At 40.4% G+C, this 22,295-nt stretch overlaps 4 protein-coding genes across 5 annotated transcripts; 3 read left to right on the top strand and 1 right to left on the bottom strand.

The window, feature by feature from the left end:
- The first annotated feature begins 1,594 nt into the window (after positions 1-1,594).
- LOC139932195 (cytokine-inducible SH2-containing protein-like) lies at positions 1,595-4,295 on the top strand. Of its 2 annotated transcripts, none has more exons than XM_071925898.2 (3): positions 1,595-1,903; positions 2,652-2,884; positions 3,336-4,295. In XM_071925898.2, exons 2-3 carry the CDS (start codon positions 2,746-2,748, stop codon positions 3,845-3,847), a joined length of 651 nt encoding a protein of 216 aa, XP_071781999.1. In that variant the 5' UTR covers positions 1,595-1,903; positions 2,652-2,745; the 3' UTR covers positions 3,848-4,295. The 2 variants fall into 2 exon arrangements, with proteins under 2 accessions (XP_071781999.1, XP_071782001.1); XM_071925900.2 differs by having other exon boundaries at positions 2,707-2,884.
- A 2,119-nt stretch (positions 4,296-6,414) lies between these two features.
- LOC139932204 (transforming protein RhoA) lies at positions 6,415-10,100 on the top strand. The gene is made up of 5 exons (XM_071925910.1): positions 6,415-6,519; positions 7,520-7,677; positions 8,444-8,564; positions 9,142-9,272; positions 9,360-10,100. Exons 2-5 carry the CDS (start codon positions 7,522-7,524, stop codon positions 9,531-9,533), a joined length of 582 nt encoding a protein of 193 aa, XP_071782011.1. The 5' UTR covers positions 6,415-6,519; positions 7,520-7,521; the 3' UTR covers positions 9,534-10,100.
- Positions 10,101-10,238: 138 nt separating this feature from the next.
- On the bottom strand, positions 10,239-16,091 carry tmem43 (transmembrane protein 43). Its single transcript, XM_071925909.2, has 12 exons — positions 15,956-16,091; positions 14,388-14,534; positions 14,170-14,304; positions 13,953-14,047; positions 13,808-13,857; positions 13,583-13,652; positions 13,004-13,074; positions 12,790-12,917; positions 12,601-12,675; positions 11,722-11,823; positions 11,463-11,580; positions 10,239-11,357 (listed from the first exon to the last, which is right to left on the bottom strand). The coding sequence occupies exons 1-12, from the start codon at positions 15,968-15,970 to the stop codon at positions 11,155-11,157; spliced, it is 1,209 nt and encodes a 402-aa protein (XP_071782010.1). The 5' UTR covers positions 15,971-16,091; the 3' UTR covers positions 10,239-11,154.
- A 719-nt stretch (positions 16,092-16,810) lies between these two features.
- LOC139932157 (rab GDP dissociation inhibitor beta) lies at positions 16,811-22,220 on the top strand. Its single transcript, XM_071925854.2, has 11 exons — positions 16,811-16,852; positions 18,895-19,002; positions 19,125-19,221; positions 19,321-19,455; positions 19,565-19,763; positions 19,902-20,033; positions 20,172-20,271; positions 20,385-20,556; positions 20,832-20,976; positions 21,120-21,174; positions 21,317-22,220. The coding sequence occupies exons 1-11, from the start codon at positions 16,811-16,813 to the stop codon at positions 21,464-21,466; spliced, it is 1,335 nt and encodes a 444-aa protein (XP_071781955.1). The 3' UTR covers positions 21,467-22,220.
- The last annotated feature ends 75 nt before the right edge of the window (positions 22,221-22,295 follow it).

Raw genomic sequence — 22,295 nt, forward strand, 5'->3', positions numbered from 1 at the left:
TAAAGGACACCAAGGATCTGTCCTGTCTGACCCTGGAAAATACACTTTCACCTGTCCAACTGGTCGAACCTACAGGACCTCAGAGTTCTGACAGCCTGTCAACAAAACCAAAGAAGAAGAAGCACGGCTTCTTTTCTTGGCTATCCCGCATATTCCGGAGGAAGAACAAGAAATCTGCTGACAACATGGCTGCAACAGCAGAGACGCCGCTCCAGCAGACCTGTCAAACAGAAGATGAGCCAAAGTCCTGCTTGACTGCCCTCTTACCTGCAGTCCACTTCTGAACTCCTGTCATCTTCATATCCCTTTACAGAATTGAACTGAATTATTTCATTTGAATACATTTATTTGCACACAACTGTTACAGTGTCTTTGCATATTTCTTCAAAACACACCTTTATTCCTGCAGTTATGGGTAACCTGTAGCCTAAAGCAGTGAAAATGTAATGGAATTAGTAAATATGTTGGCCATTAACATTTTCTATACCTCTATTACTAACAATATAATCAATATTTATTCTAAATGTGGCTGTTTTTTCACTTTGAGTCTTTTAATATATCACTTCTTCCTGTAATTCTAGGTATTCTAGGTATTCTAGGTAATTCTAAGTACAAGTTTGCCCCACAGTAAATACAGTATTGGAAAGTCACATACGTCTATCTGGTAATCGATGTTAGGACAGGAGGACCCTAGACCAGCTGTTTGGTGACATTTCTGTAACAATATAGCATACACAAAAAATATGGAACTTCAACACACAGTAACAGACTGAATTGAACATACAAGAGCTTTATTGAATGTAATAGCTATACAGCATGTTGAGATGAAATATCAAATATGTCAATTTTATAATATAAAATGTAAAATAAAAACCTTCATAATCCTTTATAAAACAAATTAGGCTCTAAATACTTACTCCATAACTACAGGGAACAAGCACCGATAACATTTGTTTAGTCCCCCGTAATTACGTTATTGTACCCTGTAATTATTTTTTAAGTATGCAGTAATTACAAAAATAGTTACACCATAACTACCTTATAAATCTCTCATAATTACAGAATTGTTACCCGTTAATTTTGTTACCCTGTAACTACAGCATTGTTATTTTATTAGTACCCCATACTTACAAACTAGTTACACCGTAATTAGCGGGCTGTAAAATAAAGCGTTACCAAGGTTTTTGATTACAGCAGGTGATTTCACTGATTAGTTCCTCCTCTCTGGTTAATGCTGGTGCTAATTAATAAAGCCCCTGCTGTAGTGTTTGGTTGGAATGAAAACCTGCAGACTATTGGCCTTCCATGGCACATGATTGCCCATCCCTGCTATGCCTGTAAATTGGATACTAGGCGTCATTGTATTGCAGCATATTGTATCAAAGGTTTTATTTTGAAAATTCTGACCAAAAGTGTTGCGTTGTGACTCTGGCGAGCTTGACGCCGCTCAGCCGCTTCCACAGTATGGGAGCGGTGCGCAACTCCACGAAACCTGCTGGACAATAACAGCCTCTGTCACTACGGGCGGTGAAACACAAACCTTTCTTGGAAATAGATTCCTAGAACTTCCGTCAGCCACAAGCTGAAGCTAGACAAGAGGCGTTTTCTCCCTGTGCTCCTGGTTTAGCCTACAGAATAAAGACCAGCGTCTCTGGATCTCAGTCACACATTTTTACCAACCTTTAACAGGCTGGCAGACTACATTTAAAATGTCTGGTGACACACAGAGTGATGTTTTTTCTCTGTTTTGGGATAATTAGGTTACAAGGAATGTTTTCAATTTTTTTTCGCCATCATCCAGGAAGATTGTGGTATTTTGTTAATTACTGTAAAGATGGACTATTCTCTGGGAATTAATCATTTTTAAACTGCTCGCAATCCTTATGATTTTGTTTGATCAAAGGTGAGTCTATGTTGGCTATAGTCCAAATGAATGATGGAAATCTTTGTTAATCTATGGTTTCAAAAGCTGTTTAATTTTGTTCTATTTCATTTTGTCATGTAGACTATTTTTTATAATAAACTAAAAGAAACTTTGAATGTTAATGTAGCTATAGACTAATGCAGTTATAATTAGAGTTCTTTTAAGGCCATACAACGCTATGTGCCTTAGGCTTTTATTGACCTAATTAGTAATTTATGTTTATTCATTAGCCTAATACTTGCTGAGTTTGTTTTCATAATGAAGTCTATGCAGCATAACTGTCCACGTTTTCATTAGATCTTACAATCGATCTTAAACTCATGTTCTTTGATGTCATGGTAATGTGGCTGTTGGCACTAAGCAAATCGGGCAATGAAACGGTTTTACATTTAAGCAATAATGGCGATGCTGTATCTTAATTAAATTGTGCAACTAAATAGAAACCCAACATTTTATTGTTTGGTTTAATTTCCTAGTTGGCTAGACTATCTAATTTTTACGATTTAAAAAGAACAGACAAGTAGCCTAATTTTAAAGCCTATTTTTGGGGGGGAACAGGCTCCACAGAATATCTGTGTTGTACAAAAATCTTGTTTAATACACCATGCACGTCAACGAATGAGAAACACCTTTAATAATTCACAAACAAGGATATCTGTTTGAAATTGCTGCCAATCTGTGGGGGAATCAACAAACAGCTAAAACATGAGTGACTGGTTATTGTCAGGTGGAGCTGAAGTCATTTGGTATATTTCTGCCTGAACCTGCTCCTCCAACATCAGACCTGTGTTACTGGGCTGATCTCTGGGCTGCGGTCAGAGATGGTTGCCCGGGTGATGACCATGTCTCATCACAAGGAGAGAAGGGGCTCATGCTGCTCACACCCTTCCTCTCCACCCTGGGACCCTACAGAGGACCTCTGCTGCATCACCACTACCTTCCAGTATCTACAGGCCTCAGGTACTCCCAACAGGTTTACATCTGTTGGCATTACGTTTCACTTCTTTTTGTACAAATATGACATCTGGCTATTTGTATGTATTGCGTCCAACTCGTATAAACATTACATATTCCATTTGGTGGACACATTTATCCAAAGGTTTTAGTATGTGTGGGTGCAGAACGCAGCAGAAGTTATCGGGAGTGTTGGTATTGAGGGAGAAATGAGAAATACTTTCATGTGCCTCCAAACTGGGGGTGATGGAGTTGGGTGGGGTGATACTGTACTAAGTCAGAGGCATGGGGGTGGGGGCCCAGATTTCCTAGCAGCGCCCCTGGTAGGAATCAAACCTAGCGCTGGCAGTAATAGCATCATCCATATTGATTGAATTGTAACTAAATTCACCTAAACTGCAGTAATGTGAACATTTGGACATGGATCAGTAACTTGTACGCCTCTCTCTGATTGCAGGCTGGTACTGGGGGCCCATCTCAGCCAGCAAAGCTCGGGATGCTCTCCTGAAAAAATCTGAAGGGACATTCCTGGTGCGCGACAGCAGCCACCCTCAGTACATGCTGACCCTGTCGGTGAAGACCCGCTGCGGTCCTACCAATGTCCGCATAGAGTACAGCAGGGGCTGCTTTTGGCTAGACTCCAGCTCCCCCGGCCTGCCTCATCTGCAGTCCTTCCCCGACGTCCTCAGCCTGATCCAGCACTACACCGGGTCAGGCCACACTCCGCAGGGCCAGGCGGCCGATGAGGACAACGTTCACCCCAAAGCGAAGTCTGACCCCGCCCAGCCCGCAGCCAAGGACAGTGGAGTGCTTCTAAAGCTGATGCAGCCTTTGCACAGACCACAGGCCTTCCCCTCTTTACAGCACCTCACGCGCCTCACCATCAACACACACACTAACTGCCCGGACCAGCTGCCACTCCCGAGGCCTCTGCTGCGCTACCTGCAGGACTACCCTTTCCAGATATGAGGGTCTCCCGGCACACCTGCTCCTCAGGCAGGAACACGGCTCAGGGTCAGACCTTATGACCGCATACTGTGAATCTGGGATAGTTGTTTCTGACTGCAGCCAACACAGAATGGCACCGAAGCAAAATATTGTTATTACTAAAGTATTGTGTGATCTAAATCTCAATGTGACTTCACTGCTCATGGATGGCCTCAGTCTTACTACAGTCCTGCTGTCACCTTCCAACATAACTGCTGAAATGTTGTTTTTTTTTAGTTTTTATATGACTGGTTCAGTTATTGTAAATTAATGTCATTAATTTGCAAAACACAGATATACAGTATGCTCTTCAGTTTTCAGGGGTTTTTTTTACCGCCATGTACCACCATGAGAGAGTAGTGTGGGTTTTTGTGTGTTGTTAGACCAGTGGGTCCCAATTGTTTTTCCACAGGACACCCCAAACTGATAAAAGTCCTTGTCTTGAGTTCTCTGTCTTTCTCAGCAATTCCTTTTCCTCGAACACTCTACGCTCCCCAGTCGGACCTCGGGTTGGAAACCACTGTTGAACAGAGCAATGTTTACTCCATCTTCATGAAACTCAGTGAACTTGATGCACTGTGGTTAAGCCAACAGTGAAGTTATATAACACTTGACACCTCTGGACACCATTATCTGTAGGTCATCACACAAATCCTACTTTTGTTACAGAAGAGCTTTTTAGAACAATTTCACGTCATCCATGATTTTTTACAAAGTGTTAATATCAGCTGTCTGAAATGTGTGAATTAGTGCTTGTTCATTGTTCAGCGCAAAGTTCACCCGAGTTTGGTGCCTGGGGGACGCTGAGTTCACATTCCTGCTATTCATGTGTCTGTGTTTCGTTGGACATGTGTAAAGCAAATTATAACAATATTAAGACTAACCATGTTTGAGGCTACGCTGATAAGACTTAAGTTACTGACATTATGACAGAATTAAGTCAGGCTGGGACTAAATGACATGGAGAGTGGGGGGCTGGCAAATCATTTTTATAGCAAAAGATAAAAGATAGTATCGTATACATTGACTATTTTGAACAAGTGAAAAATGTTCTCCCAAAATGAGATATCTGTAATTTAAAAAACTGGCACATTGACACACCCTCTTACAAAATTGTCAGCATGAAAGTAAAAGGCTGTTGGTAGAGGAATGTTGCTACTTTAAGACCCGGGTTTACAAAATGTTATCATCCATATTTCTAGGATACTAAGAAATGAACCTCAGAAATATAGTTTTTCAGTTTAATCACTGGCCACTTGAAAATACACATGAACATGAACTATTACTATTAGCAGTGATACACAGCTTTGTGCATTTCTATGGAAACATGCCCGAGTTGGTTTCCATGAAGTGGATCTGAGCAGCGCTGAGAAAGCCTCTTATCAGGATTAGAGTAAGAGCCACGGTTATTAATACAACAGAGGACAGAGTGTTCTCTCTCTCTCTCTCTGTCTCTCTCTCGCTCTCTCTCATCAATCTCTGAAATTTTCGAATTATTCTTAAATCCATATTTATGTATATGTGGTATGTATAATGACCAATCAGTAAAATAGAAAAAGTTTATATAGTTATATATAGTTAAAGTAATCAACAACAAAACAAGTATCACAGATATATAATCACATACATTATTTTGCAAATTATGTCTTCCTTCACAACCCAACCTGCTCCTGCAAACTGTGTAACTTCTGCAGCTTTTACACATTTCCTTAAAAGGGAAGGACAATCCAATCAGTATATGAATCTGATAGGAATGTGATAAAAGTATAGTGGGAGACCATGAAGTAAGTGTATCTGCATCTCTGCCATGCCCTTTATTGTGCAAGGCACAACAAAGTCCATACAACAAGATAAGCTTGTGCAAAAACACTACAAAAACATTACATCAGTTATGAGCAAAAGTACAGATGCATATACAGTAACTTGTAAATGCATGGTGTAAGTTGTAATTAAACACACTGTAGCTTGAATAGAGTGCTATAAATACTTTGGGAATCCATGGACAGTGTATTATAGACTGTCCAAAGTATTGTAGATATCTCCTTTGTTACACTTAAGATGGCTACAATAGAATATTGATAATATTGTCCGCTAGTCTCAAACAACAAAGAAAGTTGAGAAGAGGACAGACAGAGCTCACCACCCAACTGCTACAAAATAATGCCTCTGTATGGTAAATTAGTCTACTCTGTCAGCCCCTTTAATAGCCATCATTTACCAATCATCATGTTGTGGCTCTTTTTTTATTCAAAATACCTATCTGGATGGTAAAATCATAAAGGTTTCTGGTAAATTTGGAATTCAAAAAGCTATTGTGGCCAGTGGATAGAAAGTAAGCATCCTGCCCAGGCCATAACCCCATCTGGTACCTGCAGTCAACATCTTCCACCACGTCCGACAGAACAAAATTAACAGTAAGCAATTGTAGCTGATGTTATCGTTATCAATACTACTATAAATAATAATAATAATAATCCAGTGTTGTAGGGCCTTGTTATCCACTCCCCATGTCCACCCCATCCCACCCCCACCCCCACCCCCACACTTCCCCATGCAAATCCAACAGCAGCCAGTAGCGCAGTAAGTGAGCAACGACGGCGGCCAGCAAAGCATTACTTGGAAATCATTTGGGAAGCTTTTAAACTAATCACCAGGTGAGCATGTTGTCTCTATAAACAAAGGGTGTCATGTCACTGTGTGTTATCACCCATAGTATTATCATATATTATAGTTAACCCAGATTTTCTCCGATATTCTGTTTACGCTAGCTAGCTAGCTAACGGACCAAGAAAGTCTCATTCACTTCCGTTTTGCTAAGCTAACTCTGGCTAACTAGCTAGCTTTAGCTGTTTTGTCGTCTGGCTCAATCTATTTGCTGGAATAAGCGGGTTTGGCTGACTAGTTAGGAAAGCTAATTGGGCAGTAACTAATCAAATAAATTGCTGTGCTCTCAGGTGAATATTGTTTGTAAATACCGCATATTTACCCTACACCACTATTGTGTAATATTATAACGAATTTAATTGAGTGCACTAGCCATAACGTTACATCCGGCTAACGCTATAGCTAACGTTAGTTAGCTAAGTCTTTTGTAAACAGAACCACCTCCTAGCTAAAATCTAGGTTCTCAGCATTCTCGGCTAAAGCTTGTTAGCAGTTATCATTGCTTTAGCGTTTAATTTTTTTGGCTAAGTGTTGTTAATGCTGTTATGGTGATCTCGATTAATCGTAGAAATGAAATATTTGGCATTATAACCAAGCTTGCTACTGGGTGGGTCAGAAAGGCACTGACTGGAACGGAAATGTATCATCATGGAAGAAGGTTCCCAGTCTGAAGGAGATTTAGGCTATTAACGTTTTTATGCCTTCATATACAGGCCTAGTCTTCCTTGTATAGACTTTATAGTGGATGGACTAACTGTAGCAGTGCTCCAGCCAGGCAGCACTGCAGTCATAGTGTTTATGTTGCCACAGAAAACTAGCTACGTTAGCCTCTGGTGTTTATTTCAGACAGCTTTGGTGTTTGGTTGGCATCACGCATCATTGGGGTAGTGACATTTAGTTATGTCAGAATACAATAAAATGGCCCTCCACGTTGTTGTAGTTGATTTTCTGTCATAACCTGTCCCATTTTATATCTCTTTATGTCTGTAGCTATGGCAGCAATTAGAAAAAAGCTGGTCATAGTGGGAGATGGAGCCTGTGGGAAGACCTGCCTACTCATTGTGTTCAGTAAGGACCAGTTTCCAGAGGTCTACGTCCCCACGGTCTTTGAGAACTACGTTGCTGACATTGAGGTTGATAGCAAACAGGTATGAAATATTTTTTAATTAATTTTTGTCTCAAATGTCAGGATGATCTTCATTTAACTTGGCATCATGTGAGCACTACAGCAGATAGTATGTTTTGTCTGTTTCCTCTCTCCTCTCAACAAGGAGGTGATATTTTAACAAATTGATCATTAGCATCAAAGAATGTCACACATGCCACCAATAATGATGACAGTGTTGCCAAAATATGTAGAAATATTTATGTGATGTGTTGAGTGTCACAAAAAAAGCTTACTTACCTTGAGGACTTAAGCTGGCAAAAGGCTTTTTGACGAGTATCTTTGAGTGTCTTAACATGCAACAGCTCATATCCAAATTCAGTTCTTACTTTGGATAAACTGTGAAATTGTTAATGTTCATATCCTGATCACCAATATCATGGTCTTCGTGAAACTGAATATTCTGGGTATTACTATGGAAACTGAGGTTGGGTAGACAGTGGAAGCCAAGACTAAACAGGATAAGACGCCTCAGTGTCTCGGCTAATATAGGTAAATCTAATATAGTATATAGCTAATATAGGTAATGTGTCGTTTTCTGTGAAATAGCTAATCCAGGTCATTGTAAATCAAATCAGGTTTTGACATGCGTCAAATCAAAACTGGAATACTTGAGTAATAATGAATAACAAGATGTCGGAGTGTAGGCACTCATTGCTTCTGTATCAATGTGACTTTATAGGCCAGACGCACTGTAAACATGGTTTGGCTTCACGTGCTGGCTGATAATCTGTGAACTCTTGTGGCAGGTTGAACTGGCTCTTTGGGATACAGCAGGTCAAGAGGACTATGACAGACTGCGTCCGCTCTCTTATCCAGATACTGATGTCATTCTCATGTGCTTCTCCATTGACAGCCCTGACAGTCTTGGTAAGCAAACATAGAGTTCTGTTTATGTGAGGCTTGGAGTACCTTTTCTTTAAAGGTACTTCAATTTTATTTGTGTGTCTACTAAGGTTTTGTGGAACAGACGGTTCATAGAATCCAAAGGAAACATCTTTCATATTTTGTTTCAATAAGATGGGTGTCTGGCAAAATAACTTACCAGAATATCCAAGAAACAGACAGGTAAATTGGAGATTTAATAATAGTTCCTGATAATTTTAAGTAAGAAACCAAAACCAAACACAATAGGTGAATAGGTGTGTCTGTTGGACATAGCACAGCACAGGTACCCTTCTTCTGGTGATCGTATCCCACCATGTGCCTCCATCCACTAACCTCTGTACATCACAAGTACACACATGTACTAAGGCCTTAATCCTGAGAAGAAATGTGTGAGGAATCAATATAAAGAGCTTCATCTAAAAGCCATTTTTCTGTCTGGGATAAAACATTTCCTGCTCACATTCATTCATCAAGTCCAGATCACCACATCTTATAAAACACAATTACCCTGCAACTCTCTCTGCTGTGACTGATAATTGCCTGTCCTCCCCTTGTTTAGAGAACATCCCAGAGAAGTGGACTCCAGAGGTCAAACACTTCTGCCCTAACGTTCCCATTATTCTAGTGGGAAATAAAAAGGACCTGCGCAACGACGAGCACACCCGCAGGGAGCTTGCCAAAATGAAGCAGGTAAAATTTGCTAAATGCGCGCACACATATATAGTCTTCTAGTGATAAATGCATGTTTCCTAAAACATCCCTTGACTTTTTCTGTAGGAACCTGTGAAACCAGAGGAGGGACGTGACATGGCAAACAGGATCAGTGCCTTTGGATACATGGAGTGCTCTGCAAAAACAAAGGATGGTGTGAGGGAAGTTTTTGAGATGGCTACCAGGGCCGCACTACAGGCCCGGCGGGGAAAGAAGAGCAGTAAATGTCTCCTACTGTAAATGGAGGCACGAGGACTGCTTCCTACAGGGGGGGGGAAGAGGAAGGAATATTAGGTCAAACCTACCCCCAAACACACCCTCACAAAAGACTGTTCTCCCCAGTTTTTACTAAAGGTGTAATGCTTTTACTTTTCTGTCTTAAGCAAAGTAGTCAGGTTTTGTCAGTATTCAATTTTGAGGTTATGGAAATGCTTTTTTTGTACTTTAACATGAGTAAATCTGCCATAATGAATCCTTTATCAACATGTACTATGTAATCAAAGAGGTCAGCCAGGGGACCTATTGTGTCATACCTGCCAACTACAGTAAGTGCTTAAGCCCTGCCTGCTGATCTGAGGAATGTTTCCACAGCCAACTAGGGCGAGGTACCTATACACTGTGACCCATAGTCCTTTAATTATTTCAAGAAACAGTTGCGCACATGAAGTCAAAAATTGTTTGTGTGCTTCATGTAGAGATCCTCTGTGCATTATGATCACATGCACAACATGAGAAGACTGGAAACTCATTTTGTTAAAACACAAATGGAAACTTAGTGTTTTTGTGTAATAAATTACTTTGTAAGAATCTTGAGATAATGTGCATCACTTGTATGATGAGGATTGAATGACCTTTGACCCAGTGAATAATATCCCTGCTTGGATGCAAGAGAAAGTTCTGTTTACAGTTTAAGGAGGGCAGAGGAAACCTGTATCTCTCAGAAAGATGAAGCAAAAGTAAGGTTGGTCTTCGGTTACACACAAAAGTATTTTATTTCAATATACAATGCATACAAACTGATACAACAAAATTGCAAAGATCCCCAGTTTTTCTTTGGTGTTTGGCAATATTGGGCCTTATTTATCAAGAAAAATGAAAAAGCACTGTGACATCTATCAAAGTCTTGGATATTGGAATTGTGTGAATTTTACTTGAGGGAATACATGACCTCAAGTTATTCAGGCTTTAGCCTTTAAACATATTGAGATGGGCAATTTTACTTGAGTATTAGTAAGATTTAGATCATTGTGACATTTATAATGTAAACTTAACATGTTCTCGCAAGTGTTGCTGATATGGAGTAAGTACAGGACATATTAAGATTTATCATGATGTAAAACATTACATAAGGACAGGAGAATAGTGAGTTATATTTACCAATTACAATTTAGGCTACGGTAATTTTATGTTACTCATAAACAGCCTGTCAAGTGAGTAAACTGAGGTAAACATTTAAAAATTTTAAAAGCAACAACAAAAAGCTTCCACTTGTCTACAAGGATGATACAAGCAGATTGTGATTGAAGTATGATTGCATTTTGTACATAAATATATTAACAGATTGATAAATTAGGCCCATTGTACAAAAATATTTTCAATGTTCAAATTGATTTACCATCTTAAACACTTTGTTGGATACTATGAATTTTATTATTGCACCTGTTCGAGACAAAACACATTACTATAGAATGTCTCTTCAAGTTCTACTCAAGTTGTTATGTATGGAAACCATTGTGGAAAGACACAATAGTCATACACATGATGGATGGGCAAGGCAAGGCGGTGACACACTAGAAATTGCTTGTTGAGACAAACTGGCACAGAGCAGCCGATGACATTCGAATGCTCATGAGGTCAGACGTCACTGGTGCTTCTTGGCCGGGACACGTGAGCGGGCAATAAGCACCGGGAGCAGAGCCACTACTCCCAGAGCCGCTGCCACCAAGGGCCGGTAGAACAGCCAACCCACCGCAATGGTGAGGAGGGAGAGAGAGCAGGAGACACACAAGGCGAAGAGTTTCAGCCCCAAGGAAACAAGCTCTCTGAGAATCGGCACCCAATCCACTGTCAGGGACAAAACAGGGAGGAATATGAATGTCTAATAAATCAGATGCAGGAATGAATGAAATCCTTGTATGCTGCGGCTGTATGATAGTAGTGAGTGTTTACCCAGTGTGTGGATAATGCGTATGGTCAAACTTATGCCAAGGAACATGAGCGCCCAGCCTGCTGCCCGAAGTCCCCACGTCTTCATGGTGTTGTACTGGTGCTCCTTCTCAAAAACCTCCTGCAGACAAAAATAGAACTGCATCAAGTACCAGAACCAAGAACCGCCTGGAAAATCAGTGCTGTAAATACTTTCATAGGTATGGATATTAATATATGCTTCTTTTTGCCCCAGACAAAAAAAAATAATTATGTGTCCAACCTGTGCAGAGAGTTCCTGCAGGTAGAGGATCTCCAGAGTGTCTCCTGACTTGGTTTTAAAGGGCATCAGGTTCTCACCCCTCTGCATGGCCACCACACTGACCTGAAACACAGCAATGGGTTCACCAGCAACCAGAGGTGGGGACTGGAGTCACATGACTTGGACTCGAGTCAGACTCGAGTCAGAGTTTTAATTGTTCGAGACTTGACTTGATGCATGAAGAGAATACTTGAGACTTGACTTGGGTTCTGGTGACTTGGGACTTGACTTTGACTTGTACTTTGATGACTTGAAAAGGTTTCTAAAGTCTTGGCCAAAGATCTTGTGTTTGTGTAAATAACTTAGATTGAAAGTGATGAGATTTGTTTTAACTGAATTGAAATTCTGTTTTCTGAATTTATTGAAGTTGAAACTGATTATAGAAATCAAACTCATGATGCTCTTACCACGTTTTCATGCTCTTAAAACCATATTGCATTGAAAAGTCCTAGATATTTAGTTTTCTTTAAGATATTAAATTGATACTGGACTCTTGATTTGTTCTGACTTGACTTGGTAATCTACATTTAGACTTGGGACTTGACTTGGTCACACCTCTGCCAGCAACTGAAGAGGAAGACCACAATTTAAGCTGAAGCAGTATGGAGACTATTACTTAAAGTATTTCTAAAAATGTTACTATTATTAAAAGACTAACTTTAGACTGAATTACCATTTGTTCATTTCTGTGTAATTCACTGTAATGGATGTGAACAGTTATAAATAACAATATACCATATGAGCACGGACTAGCTGAAAGTGCAGTGATTGGCTAAAGTCGGTGATTCAAAAACGGATCGTCATGAGCAACAAGAATATTAGAACATCCGAGACACTCACCGTTTCGGCCGGGCCGGGGTAAGAGCCTTCCCCACTGAGTCCAGCGAAGGAGAAGCTCACACGCACATCCCCCACCTGACGAATAACACCAAACAAATAACAACTGAACTTACTGTGCACACCAATACGGAATACACAACACAGCAGAGGCCAATATGTATCTGCGAGTGTTTCCGTCGCGACTCTCACCTCTGGTCTGCGTGGGTACGGAGTGTGATAGAAATAGTCGCCATCAACGGTGAGAAAAGTGTCGAAGTCAGAGGCAGGGAAACCTCTCAGGCTCAGTGTCTGGAAGTCATTAATCTGCTCCACCAGACCTGTCGTTAATACAAACCAGGGTGACATAGCTGTATGAAAGAAACAGGGATGTGGTGTTTCTGTCACAGTTTGTTTAGATAAATACCTTTAGACAGAAGGAAAGGCCCGACTCGGACTTCAGGAGCCACGACTGTCACACTCTCAACCGCCATGGCGCTAAGTAGGTACAAAGATATCAATCAAAATAGATTAGTGCTGAAACGATTAGTTGATTATTCGATTGGTCGATCAACAGAAAATTAATCGATTATAATTTTGATAAATCGATTAATCGTTTTAGTAATTTATCAAGTAAAAGATTTGCTTTTCTCCATTTCATATCATTATAAAATTAATACTTTGGGGATTTTTGAGCTGCTGGTCAGACAAGTAAGCAATTTTAAGAATCACTTTGTGCTCTGGTAATTTGTGATGGGCATTTTCCATTATTTTTGACATTTTATAGACGAGATGATTAATCGATTAATAAAAAAATAAAAAAAATAGATTAATCGATAATGAAAATAATCATTAGTTGCAGCCCTAAAACAGATTAAGCACAACTCAATCAATTCACTTGCAAATGTATTATATAGAATAGAATAGAGTAGAATAGAATAGAATAGAATAGAATAGAATAGAGTAGAATAGAATAGAATAGAATAATCTGAAAGTATTTGAGTACCCTGGGTTGATGTGACCAATTTCCTTATCAAAATTCCTACTGTTGATCAACTCTGATTTCCATTCTGTATCTAAGGAAAGGAAAGGGAACGATATTGACTCACACTGCACATCCAACCAATTAATACAGCTTCAATTCATTGTATTGCATTGTATTGTATTGTATTGTATTGTATTGTATTATCACCAAAGTCTAACAAGGCACAGTCTTGATAAAACAACTCACTGTATGTGTACGTCGTCTCAGTTTTGGTCTCCCCATCCTCTTGGTAGTCCCTGAAATTATTAAAATAGTAAGGAAATGTAATAACAATCTGTATGTCAGCCAAAACTTTTTACACCCGACCCCACCCTGACGGTAAACAACTCACTTGCTCTCCCGGTACTCCACCCACTGATACATCTCCACCTGTCTCTTCAGCTTCACTGCCTGCACCATCACTTTGTAGTTGGGGTCATGCAGGGGCTACACAGACAAACATTAGACAAAGGAAATACCTGTAACGAATGATTGAGTGAAGAAACGATGGACGTATGAATGGAGGGAGCGGTTTGACACAACAGAGCTGAAGTCTTGTAAGAGCCTACCGATGAGGTGCGTAACCGGGCGGACAGGTGGACCAAGTGGTTGTCGTTCTGGCGGTCGAGGCCGGAGGAAGGGACCAAGGACACGACCTGAGAAAGACCTTCATCCAGGGAAGATGCTGTCTGCAGCGCCCGTCCCTGAGCAGAACGACAGCTACAGTGAGCACGCACTACATCAGCCAAGTCTGTGGTTATATATACACCATGTAAGAGTTTCCTACCTCGTTGCTGAAGAGAACGTAAAATGAGAGGAAGAAAAGTGCGACACCAACAACGGTTCCCCCAGCAGTGTCGCTTAAACGCTCCAGGAATCCAGGATTGGAGCGGCTAGATACACGCTTGTGCTGGTTGTGGTCTGTCTCTGAAAACTGAGAGAAACATGCAAAAACAGTTGAGTACAGTTAGTGCACAATGCTTACAAGTTCAACAGGATCTGACTGTCAACAATAACCACAACTCATGCATTTCAAAGCAAACTGTGACAGTCAAAACAACGGATGACTTTACTGACTGTAACCGCAACGTTCAATGAATTCTTCCCTCTGAATTTCTAGCTATTGTGGACTGTGGGTTAAGATTTGCCTGAGATAAAGATTCAGTTAAAAACGTTTTCTAGTTGAAGCCCAAAGACATTTTCAGTTAATTTGATAAGCTCTGGGATAGGGTGGTGATGCTTACAATTAAAAAAGTAAACAAAGTAATAACCTACAGTTAATCTATTTTCATTTTGTCATTATTTATTTGTTTACATTTCATCAATCAATATACTATTTTCTCCTCATATACAGGTGCACAGACCCCCCACCCCCCACCCCCTTTTACATATCTTTTTGTCACATTTTTTTCAGCGCCTCCACTGGCTTCAGGAGTACCAATGTTGTATCACATCAACACTAAAACAACATAAAGATTCAACAAAAGGTGTAACTGGTGTCAGAAAGCCTTCTGGGGCCATTTAAAGTTATGGAGATGAGTGATGTTGAAGAACCTTTTCCCCCCATATAGGCGAAACATGCTGTCAGTGAGCGACACACCAATACTATTTAACTTTTACAGAAGCCCTTTATGCACACAGTCAGGCTGACAAATACATTGAGACAGACTGATTTTAGCTTAGACTTAATAAAGCATTCAAGGTCCCAAGTTATCAATTCCAATCATCTTTGTCACAGAACTATGAATAGCTGACACACCTTTTCGTTCCCAACTACTCTTCCTTTCCTAACCTGCATGTCAACTGACAAATCAACCAGCTGTAATGTAACCAGTAATGTTACCAGTAACCGATTACTTTGAAATGTCAACAGTCAATAAATTCAACAGTCTGTGTAGGAAGAGGTTTAACGCGCTTCAACCAACTCACAAGGAATAGTAGGCCCGTCCGGTGCTCTCAGTAGAGAGTAGAGCAATCTTGTATCAGGAGGAACTTCAGAGATATGGTCCAAAGTATACTGGAGCACACGGATTAAAGGCAACAAGGTGCCAGGTGCGTCTTCATCAGAGTCAAAAAGGTCTTTGACTCTGATGAAGACGCACCTGGCGTCGAAACGTTAGTCCTGCAATAAAGTTTGTTGCCTTTAATCCGTGTGCTCCAGTATACTTTGGACCATATCTCTGAAGTCCCTCCTGATTCAACAGTCTGTGTCTTTGCCCTCTACTGAAATACAATAACGATAATATTGAAACTGAGAAAGGCGGTAAAGTGATGCGTTAATTGCATGCGGAAGAAAGGAAGGAAGGAAGGAAGGTTAGAGTAAAAAAGATAAGGCGTTACATCTGAACAACTTACCGGCTGTGAAGACATTCCTCTCACTTGTTCAACACCCAGTCAAGCAGAAAAGTTGGAGATGTTTGCAAGGATGCTAGCTGCAGCTGACACACCGACAGTCAAAAGGTAAATAACGAGCACAGAAGGAAAACTTTACGACCCAACACGAAAGGGTACGGTCTTCCTTTCTTAGCATCATGGGTAATGTAGTCCGTGTAGCAGCTACAGGACGGAAGAGGCTTGGCTGCATACTGAGTACATTTGGTAGAGAGTGTCAATAATTGCGATATTTTTTTTAACGTAGGTATTAGTGACCAGCTTGGTTAAATAAATACAAAACATAATTAGAATATTAAAATAATTATAATATTACTAATTTCCAGGGTGCATAGCTAATTGTTATAACTCATTTGTGTTGTTTATTTTTCACTGAGATTTTGTCTTATCATTACCAATAATTCTGGAGGCCACTGTATGTTACGGTAACATCTTTAAGTAATACCTTTAACCTGCAATGAAAGGGAATCCTCACCTCTCATTGCCAAACATAGTCTCTCCCTCTCTCTCTCTCTCTGACACACAAACACACACAGAGAGAGAGAGTCTATTGTAAGTGTAGATGTCATGCCAATCTTAAGAGGATTATTACAAAGGGGGACACAAAGCAATTAGCCTACTGTCACTCATCATCATCATATCTCTGTTTCTCGGCTTGTCTCTCTATGTCTTCCTCTAATATATACACACACACACGCGCGCACGCACGCACACACACACGCACACTCGTACACACACACCCATTTCTCCTGCAAAGGGTTACACTCAGGATATACGGAGGCAGTGGGACTCTGAGGAACTAGAGGAGAGATTGTTAGGATGCAGGAGTATGATGTTATAGTGCTGGGAACAGGACTTAAGGTAAGGAAGATTACATTTATAAACTTATAATAAAGCACATTTCCTAATTTGCATCCATAAGATGCAATTCACAAGGTGCTGCAAGTTCACAGGGCAGTGCATGCATGCCCATTCAAATGGCCTCTCGAGAGCAATACTTTGACAATTATAGTTACAAAAAAATAAATTTAAAAAAGTTTATTGTTGCACCTTGAGCTAATCAAAATGTGGAGTCTTTAGTTCATGAGCAAAGTGTATGGGTTAATTGTATTTAAGGTATGTTTCTACTTTAAACTTGATTTCACCAATTGCAAAATCCACCTTCTGTTCATCAGAGGTGGAAAGTAACCAGTTATAATTACTCTATCCACTTTACTTGGGTCGATTTTTGAAGTAACACTATTTAGTATTGTCTAGTATTTTTAAAAAGTTTGCACTTTTGCACACACTTCACATCTGAGATCTGAGAGATTTTTAAAAAAAAAAGTCTCTGATACTATTAAAGCTTAAAGCTTTATTCGGATAAGCTGAGAAAAGAATGATCCTCTATGCGGATGATACAGTTATCTACTCAGCTGCCCCCTCTGTTGATCAAGCTCTTCAAAACTTACAATCGGATTTCTGTATCATTCAAAGAGCTCTTATTGACCTTAAACTAATGTTAAATTCTGACAAGACAAAATACATGCTATTCTCAAGAAAACCGACTACTATGCTAACTGATGGAATCATTACTACTATTAGTGGGACACCAATTGAAAGAGTATCTTCATACAAGTACCTGGGCATCTGGGTAGATGACAAGTTGTCTTTTAAAATGCATATCGTTTATCGTTTAAGAAATTGAAAACAAATTAGCGTTCTTTTATAGAAATAAAGCATGCTTTACTCAGAACTGTAGAAAACAGATTGTTCAAGCATCATTTTTATCAACTTTAGATTATGGGGACGTCATTTATATGCATACTGCTGCCTCTACACTAAAGCCTCTTGATGCAGTTTATCATTCTGCCCTTAGATTTATAACTGGGGATGGATTCAGAACACATCACTGCAATTTATACCAGAAAGTAGGTTGGCCTTCATTGGCTTTGAGAAGGGAGCAGCACTGCATTCTGTTTATCTACAAAGCATTGCTCAATAAATTACCTGGTTATCTTACCAGTTTTTTGAAATACAAAACATGTACATACCACACTCGTGCACAAGATTATCTGGTTTTAAACATTCCTCGTGTCAGCACAGAATTAGGAAAAATTGCATTTGATTATTATGCCCCACATAAGTGGAATAGCCTGCAGAACTTGCTAAAATTGAATAGCTTGATTCCACTTCTGTATGATACTATGCAATCTGAATGTACATCTGCCTTATGTGTGCATTAAGTTGTTTTAAGCTGTGTGTAGTTATATGCTATATGTTCTTGTTCTTGAAAAAGAGAGCTTGCTCTTAACTGGCCCTCCCTGAATAAATAAAGGTGAAATGAAATGAAATGAAAATCATCATCATCATCGGCGTTCAATTATTCATCATGCTGCAGCAGATGATCTGTTAATGGGGGTGGTGTGTGTGTGTGTGTGTGTGTGTGTGTGTGTGTGTGTGTAGGGTTGGAGGAGACGGTGGGGGTGGGGTGGGGGGTTGGAGACATGCATTAAATCCTTTACTGTTTTATTGAAAGTAACTAAGCACTTCAAAATGTATTTCATGAGCTTCTCTTTAATTTTACATGAGTAATTCCTAGACTGGTACTCTTATTCTTCACTAAAAGTTATAGTACTTCTATTTGAGTAAAATGTTTCCATACTCTTTACACTTCTACTGTTCATCCACATGTACTGATCTCTTGTTGGCTGTTTGAGGGATTTAGTTAAACTATTTTAAGAAATGATATGCTTGTGCTTGCCCTGGTCTGGAGAAGCACTGAAGCCTGTTGAACTGCCTGTTGGATGCACCTTACACCATTTTGACAACATTTACTTTGTCACCCACTAACTGTCTCTCTCTGTCTCTCTCTCTCTCTCTCTCTCTCTCTCTCTCTCTCTCTCTCTCTCTCTCTCTCTCAGGAATGTATCCTCTCTGGTTTACTGTCAGTAGGTGGAAAAAAGGTTCTTCACATCGACAGGAACCCTTACTATGGAGGACAGAGTGCATCCATCTCTCCCCTTGAGGAGGTGTGTTCACCGTTCACACACACACACACACACACGGGCGTCCCCTCCACTTCGAGGAGGGGTGTAGTCCACATTCTCGTTACTAATTTGTGGCGTTAAATAGATGTCATCTGCATTTACAGCTGTACAAGAAGTTTAGGGTTCCAGGTCCTGCAACAACTATGGGACTTGGGAAAGAGTGGAATGTCGACCTCATCCCCAAATTTTTTCTCGCCAATGGTGAGAGCATGATGTCATTTTGGTTTTGCGGCAACATATCTCAAGTTTGTGCACAGTATTTTCCAGTAAAACATGCCCTCTGCTGTGTGTTTGCATCAGGTGAGCTGGTCAAAATATTGGTGCATACTGAGGTTACGCGGTACCTGGACTTCAAAGTGATTGAAGGCAGCTATGTGTACAAAACAGGCAAAGTACACAAAGTCCCCGCCACAGAGGCAGATGCCCTTGCTTCAGGTGATGCGTTAAGTGGTTTCCAGCATTCATGAAACAAAGTTTGTGTTTGAGAATTTCCTATCCAGATTTCGATGTCCATTTACTAATGTTTACACGGTGTGTGTGTCAGATCTGATGGGCATGTTCGACAAGAGAAGGTTCAGGAAGCTGCTGCTCTTCGCCCTGAACTTCGAAGAGAGAAACCCCCGGACCCACCAGGACATGGATCCTAAACGGACCACCGTGCGGGACCTCTTCCGCCGCTTTGACCTGGGACCAGAGGTTATGGAGTTCACAGCTCATGCCATAGCTTTACATAACAGTGAGGGGTCAGTGAAAATTCATACAAGAGACACAGTCTTACATAAACAAGATATGATGGAAAGAAATCAGGGCAGGTGCCCCTTTTGTCCAAACCTCCCTGATCTCACTGACCCCCTCCCTCCCCCCACTCCCCCTCCCTGTAGTTACCTGGACCAGCCATGTGTCGCGACCATCGAACGGATTAAGCTGTACTGTGAATCTCTGGCCCGCTACAACACCAGTCCGTACCTCTACCCCCTCTATGGGCTTGCTGAACTACCGCAGGGATTTGCCAGGTTATACTGACTCAATACCCCCCCCCACACACACACACACACACATGGGTACATTCAGAAATCCACATAGGCTATTGAGAATTCACTCAGTATGGTGCTTTAATATTACCAAACCCCCATTCCCTCTATGTGTTGCAGACTGAGTGCAGAGTATGAAGGAACTTTTATGCTGAACAGAGCAGTGGAGGAGATTGTGATGGAGAACGGCAAAGTGGCAGCTGTGAAGTCTGAGGGATCGGTGAGTGTAATTCAGTAGAGAAGGGGCAGAGAAATTGGAAAAAAAAAATGAGATGAGGGAGGTATGGGAGAATATGTGTTCCCATAGTGATATCTGTTTTCTCCGTTTAAAAGCTGTTCCGCTGCAAACAGCTGATCTGTGATCCCAGCTACGTGCCCCATCGGGTGAGGAAAGTGGGCCGTGTCATACGGGTCATCTGTTTATTGAATCATCCAATTAAAAACACCCATGAGGCCAACTGCTGTCAGATCATCATCCCTCAAACACAACTCAGCAGGAAATCAGGTATCATGTCTGAAAGAACACAGAGATATTTTGAGGTATTATGGACTGTAGCTCAACTGAAGATGCACTACTCAGCAGTTTTATTTCTCATGGCTCATGCTTCATGTTTCACTTGCACACATCGTCTAACAAGACGTGTGAGTGTGTGTCTGTGTGCATATCATGCCGTTTACAGACTCTCAGTGAATAAATTATTTTGGTTGAAAGTCAGCCATGAGAAGTAGATCAGTCTGACTTATTATTCATGGCCTCCCCCTTCTCTTTTGTTCATGCAGACATTTACATATCAGTAGTGTCCTATACCCACAATGTGGCCGCAGATGGGATGTACATCGCCACGGTGAGCACAACCGTAGAAACCAGCAACCCAGAAAAAGAAGTGCAGCCCGGGCTGGAGCTCATTGAGCCCATCATGCAAAAGTACGTTTCACTCGGGTCTTTAAAACCTTAACTGATACACTTTGCTTTTTATGTTTGTGTGAGTAAAATTACCAGCCTTTAATGATTGTTCTTTTCTTTCCGTGGTCACAACTGTTGACTGATTGACTTTACTTGGCATGCAGATTTGTTTCCATCAGCAAGCGGTTGATTCCCAAAGACGATGGAAGAAACAATCAGGTAATGATGGTTTTCCCACAGCTGCACACCAGATTGAACAATATATTTCTGAGGACTTTTCTTTACAAAAACAATGGGGGATGGTGGTCTGTCCAGTGTGAGTGACTTTTGTGATTTTTCCTGTCTCTTCTGTCCTTTTTAGATATTTGTGTCCTGCTCATACGATGCAACAAACCACTTTGATAATGAGTGTGAGGACATCAAAGATATGTACCGCAGAATCACAGGAACAGAGTTAAACATCGGAGGATCACACAGACACCAGTCTCACACAGACTCTGATGATGACTGAGAAAGACTTTTGACATCAAGACCAAATGATTTATCAACCAAGAGGTCATAAGAACAAAAACGTGTAAGATTTTACTCCACAGTTGTAAAGCAGAGGGTGTTATGTAGTATGTAGTATGACTTTGGTTTTGGCACAAACTCTACATTTGGTGAATATACTCTAGAAATGGTGATTATCCCTTTTTGCCTCTAATGGGTTCACTGTAATTTCTCCTGTGTGTGAAATCCTGTAAAGCCCAACTCATGAAGTTGAGTAACTGTTTTGAAAACAGCCCTTAAGCCCTTGCACCCCTTCAACTTCCCACTGAATTTGTACTGTCACCTGCATACTATTGCATTTGTTGTGGTATGAGACAGGATAATATCCTGAGTAGCTCCTGAGCAGTAAACCGACAATATTGGCTGTTGTGGCAATCAATACTTGTGGCAATTTGATTTTGTTTTCCTCCCAGTAGTCTGGAAATTATACTTTTTACACGTATACAAACTGTAAGAAGAATAATTGTATGTTCTTTGTTGTGTTTATGTGTGTTATGTTTGTGTGTGTGTTCTGGTATCACTTTTAATTTGTATTTCTACCTGTTTGCAATTATCAATAAAGAGTAAGCATAACGCACTCTAGGAGCACATGATGCCACAGGTTGATGGCAAAACAAACAAAAATAAACAACTAACAAAATCACAGAGTTGGTATTTAAAAAATTAAAATATTTTATAATTAAAACATTTCTTTAGCTAGTAGAGACTACCTTATATTCAACATGTTTGTGTGACTGTGTTTATATACAATTCTATTTGACCAATCAATTTGTCCATGGGTCTTATTCCAA

This window comes from Centroberyx gerrardi, chromosome 5, assembly GCF_048128805.1.
Source record: "Centroberyx gerrardi isolate f3 chromosome 5, fCenGer3.hap1.cur.20231027, whole genome shotgun sequence".
In the NCBI taxonomy this organism is placed as follows: domain Eukaryota; kingdom Metazoa; phylum Chordata; class Actinopteri; order Beryciformes; family Berycidae; genus Centroberyx; species Centroberyx gerrardi.

Excerpts from the sequence above, each read along its gene's own strand:
- LOC139932195 (XM_071925898.2), top strand. The coding sequence starts at position 2,746 with ATGGTTGCCCGGGTGATGACCATGTCTCATCACAAGGAGAGAAGGGGC. Across the intron at positions 2,885-3,335 it reads CCAGTATCTACAGGCCTCAG|GCTGGTACTGGGGGCCCATC; the intron begins GTACTCCCAACA and ends CTCTGATTGCAG.
- LOC139932204 (XM_071925910.1), top strand. The coding sequence starts at position 7,522 with ATGGCAGCAATTAGAAAAAAGCTGGTCATAGTGGGAGATGGAGCCTGT. Across the intron at positions 7,678-8,443 it reads TTGAGGTTGATAGCAAACAG|GTTGAACTGGCTCTTTGGGA; the intron begins GTATGAAATATT and ends CTCTTGTGGCAG. Across the intron at positions 9,273-9,359 it reads AGCTTGCCAAAATGAAGCAG|GAACCTGTGAAACCAGAGGA; the intron begins GTAAAATTTGCT and ends CTTTTTCTGTAG.
- tmem43 (XM_071925909.2), bottom strand. Across the intron at positions 13,858-13,952 it reads GTGGAGTACCGGGAGAGCAA|GGACTACCAAGAGGATGGGG; the intron begins GTGAGTTGTTTA and ends TAATAATTTCAG. Across the intron at positions 12,918-13,003 it reads GCCTTTCCTTCTGTCTAAAG|GTCTGGTGGAGCAGATTAAT; the intron begins GTATTTATCTAA and ends TATTAACGACAG.
- LOC139932157 (XM_071925854.2), top strand. The coding sequence starts at position 16,811 with ATGCAGGAGTATGATGTTATAGTGCTGGGAACAGGACTTAAG. Across the intron at positions 19,003-19,124 it reads CCATCTCTCCCCTTGAGGAG|CTGTACAAGAAGTTTAGGGT; the intron begins GTGTGTTCACCG and ends CTGCATTTACAG. Across the intron at positions 19,222-19,320 it reads CAAATTTTTTCTCGCCAATG|GTGAGCTGGTCAAAATATTG; the intron begins GTGAGAGCATGA and ends TGTTTGCATCAG.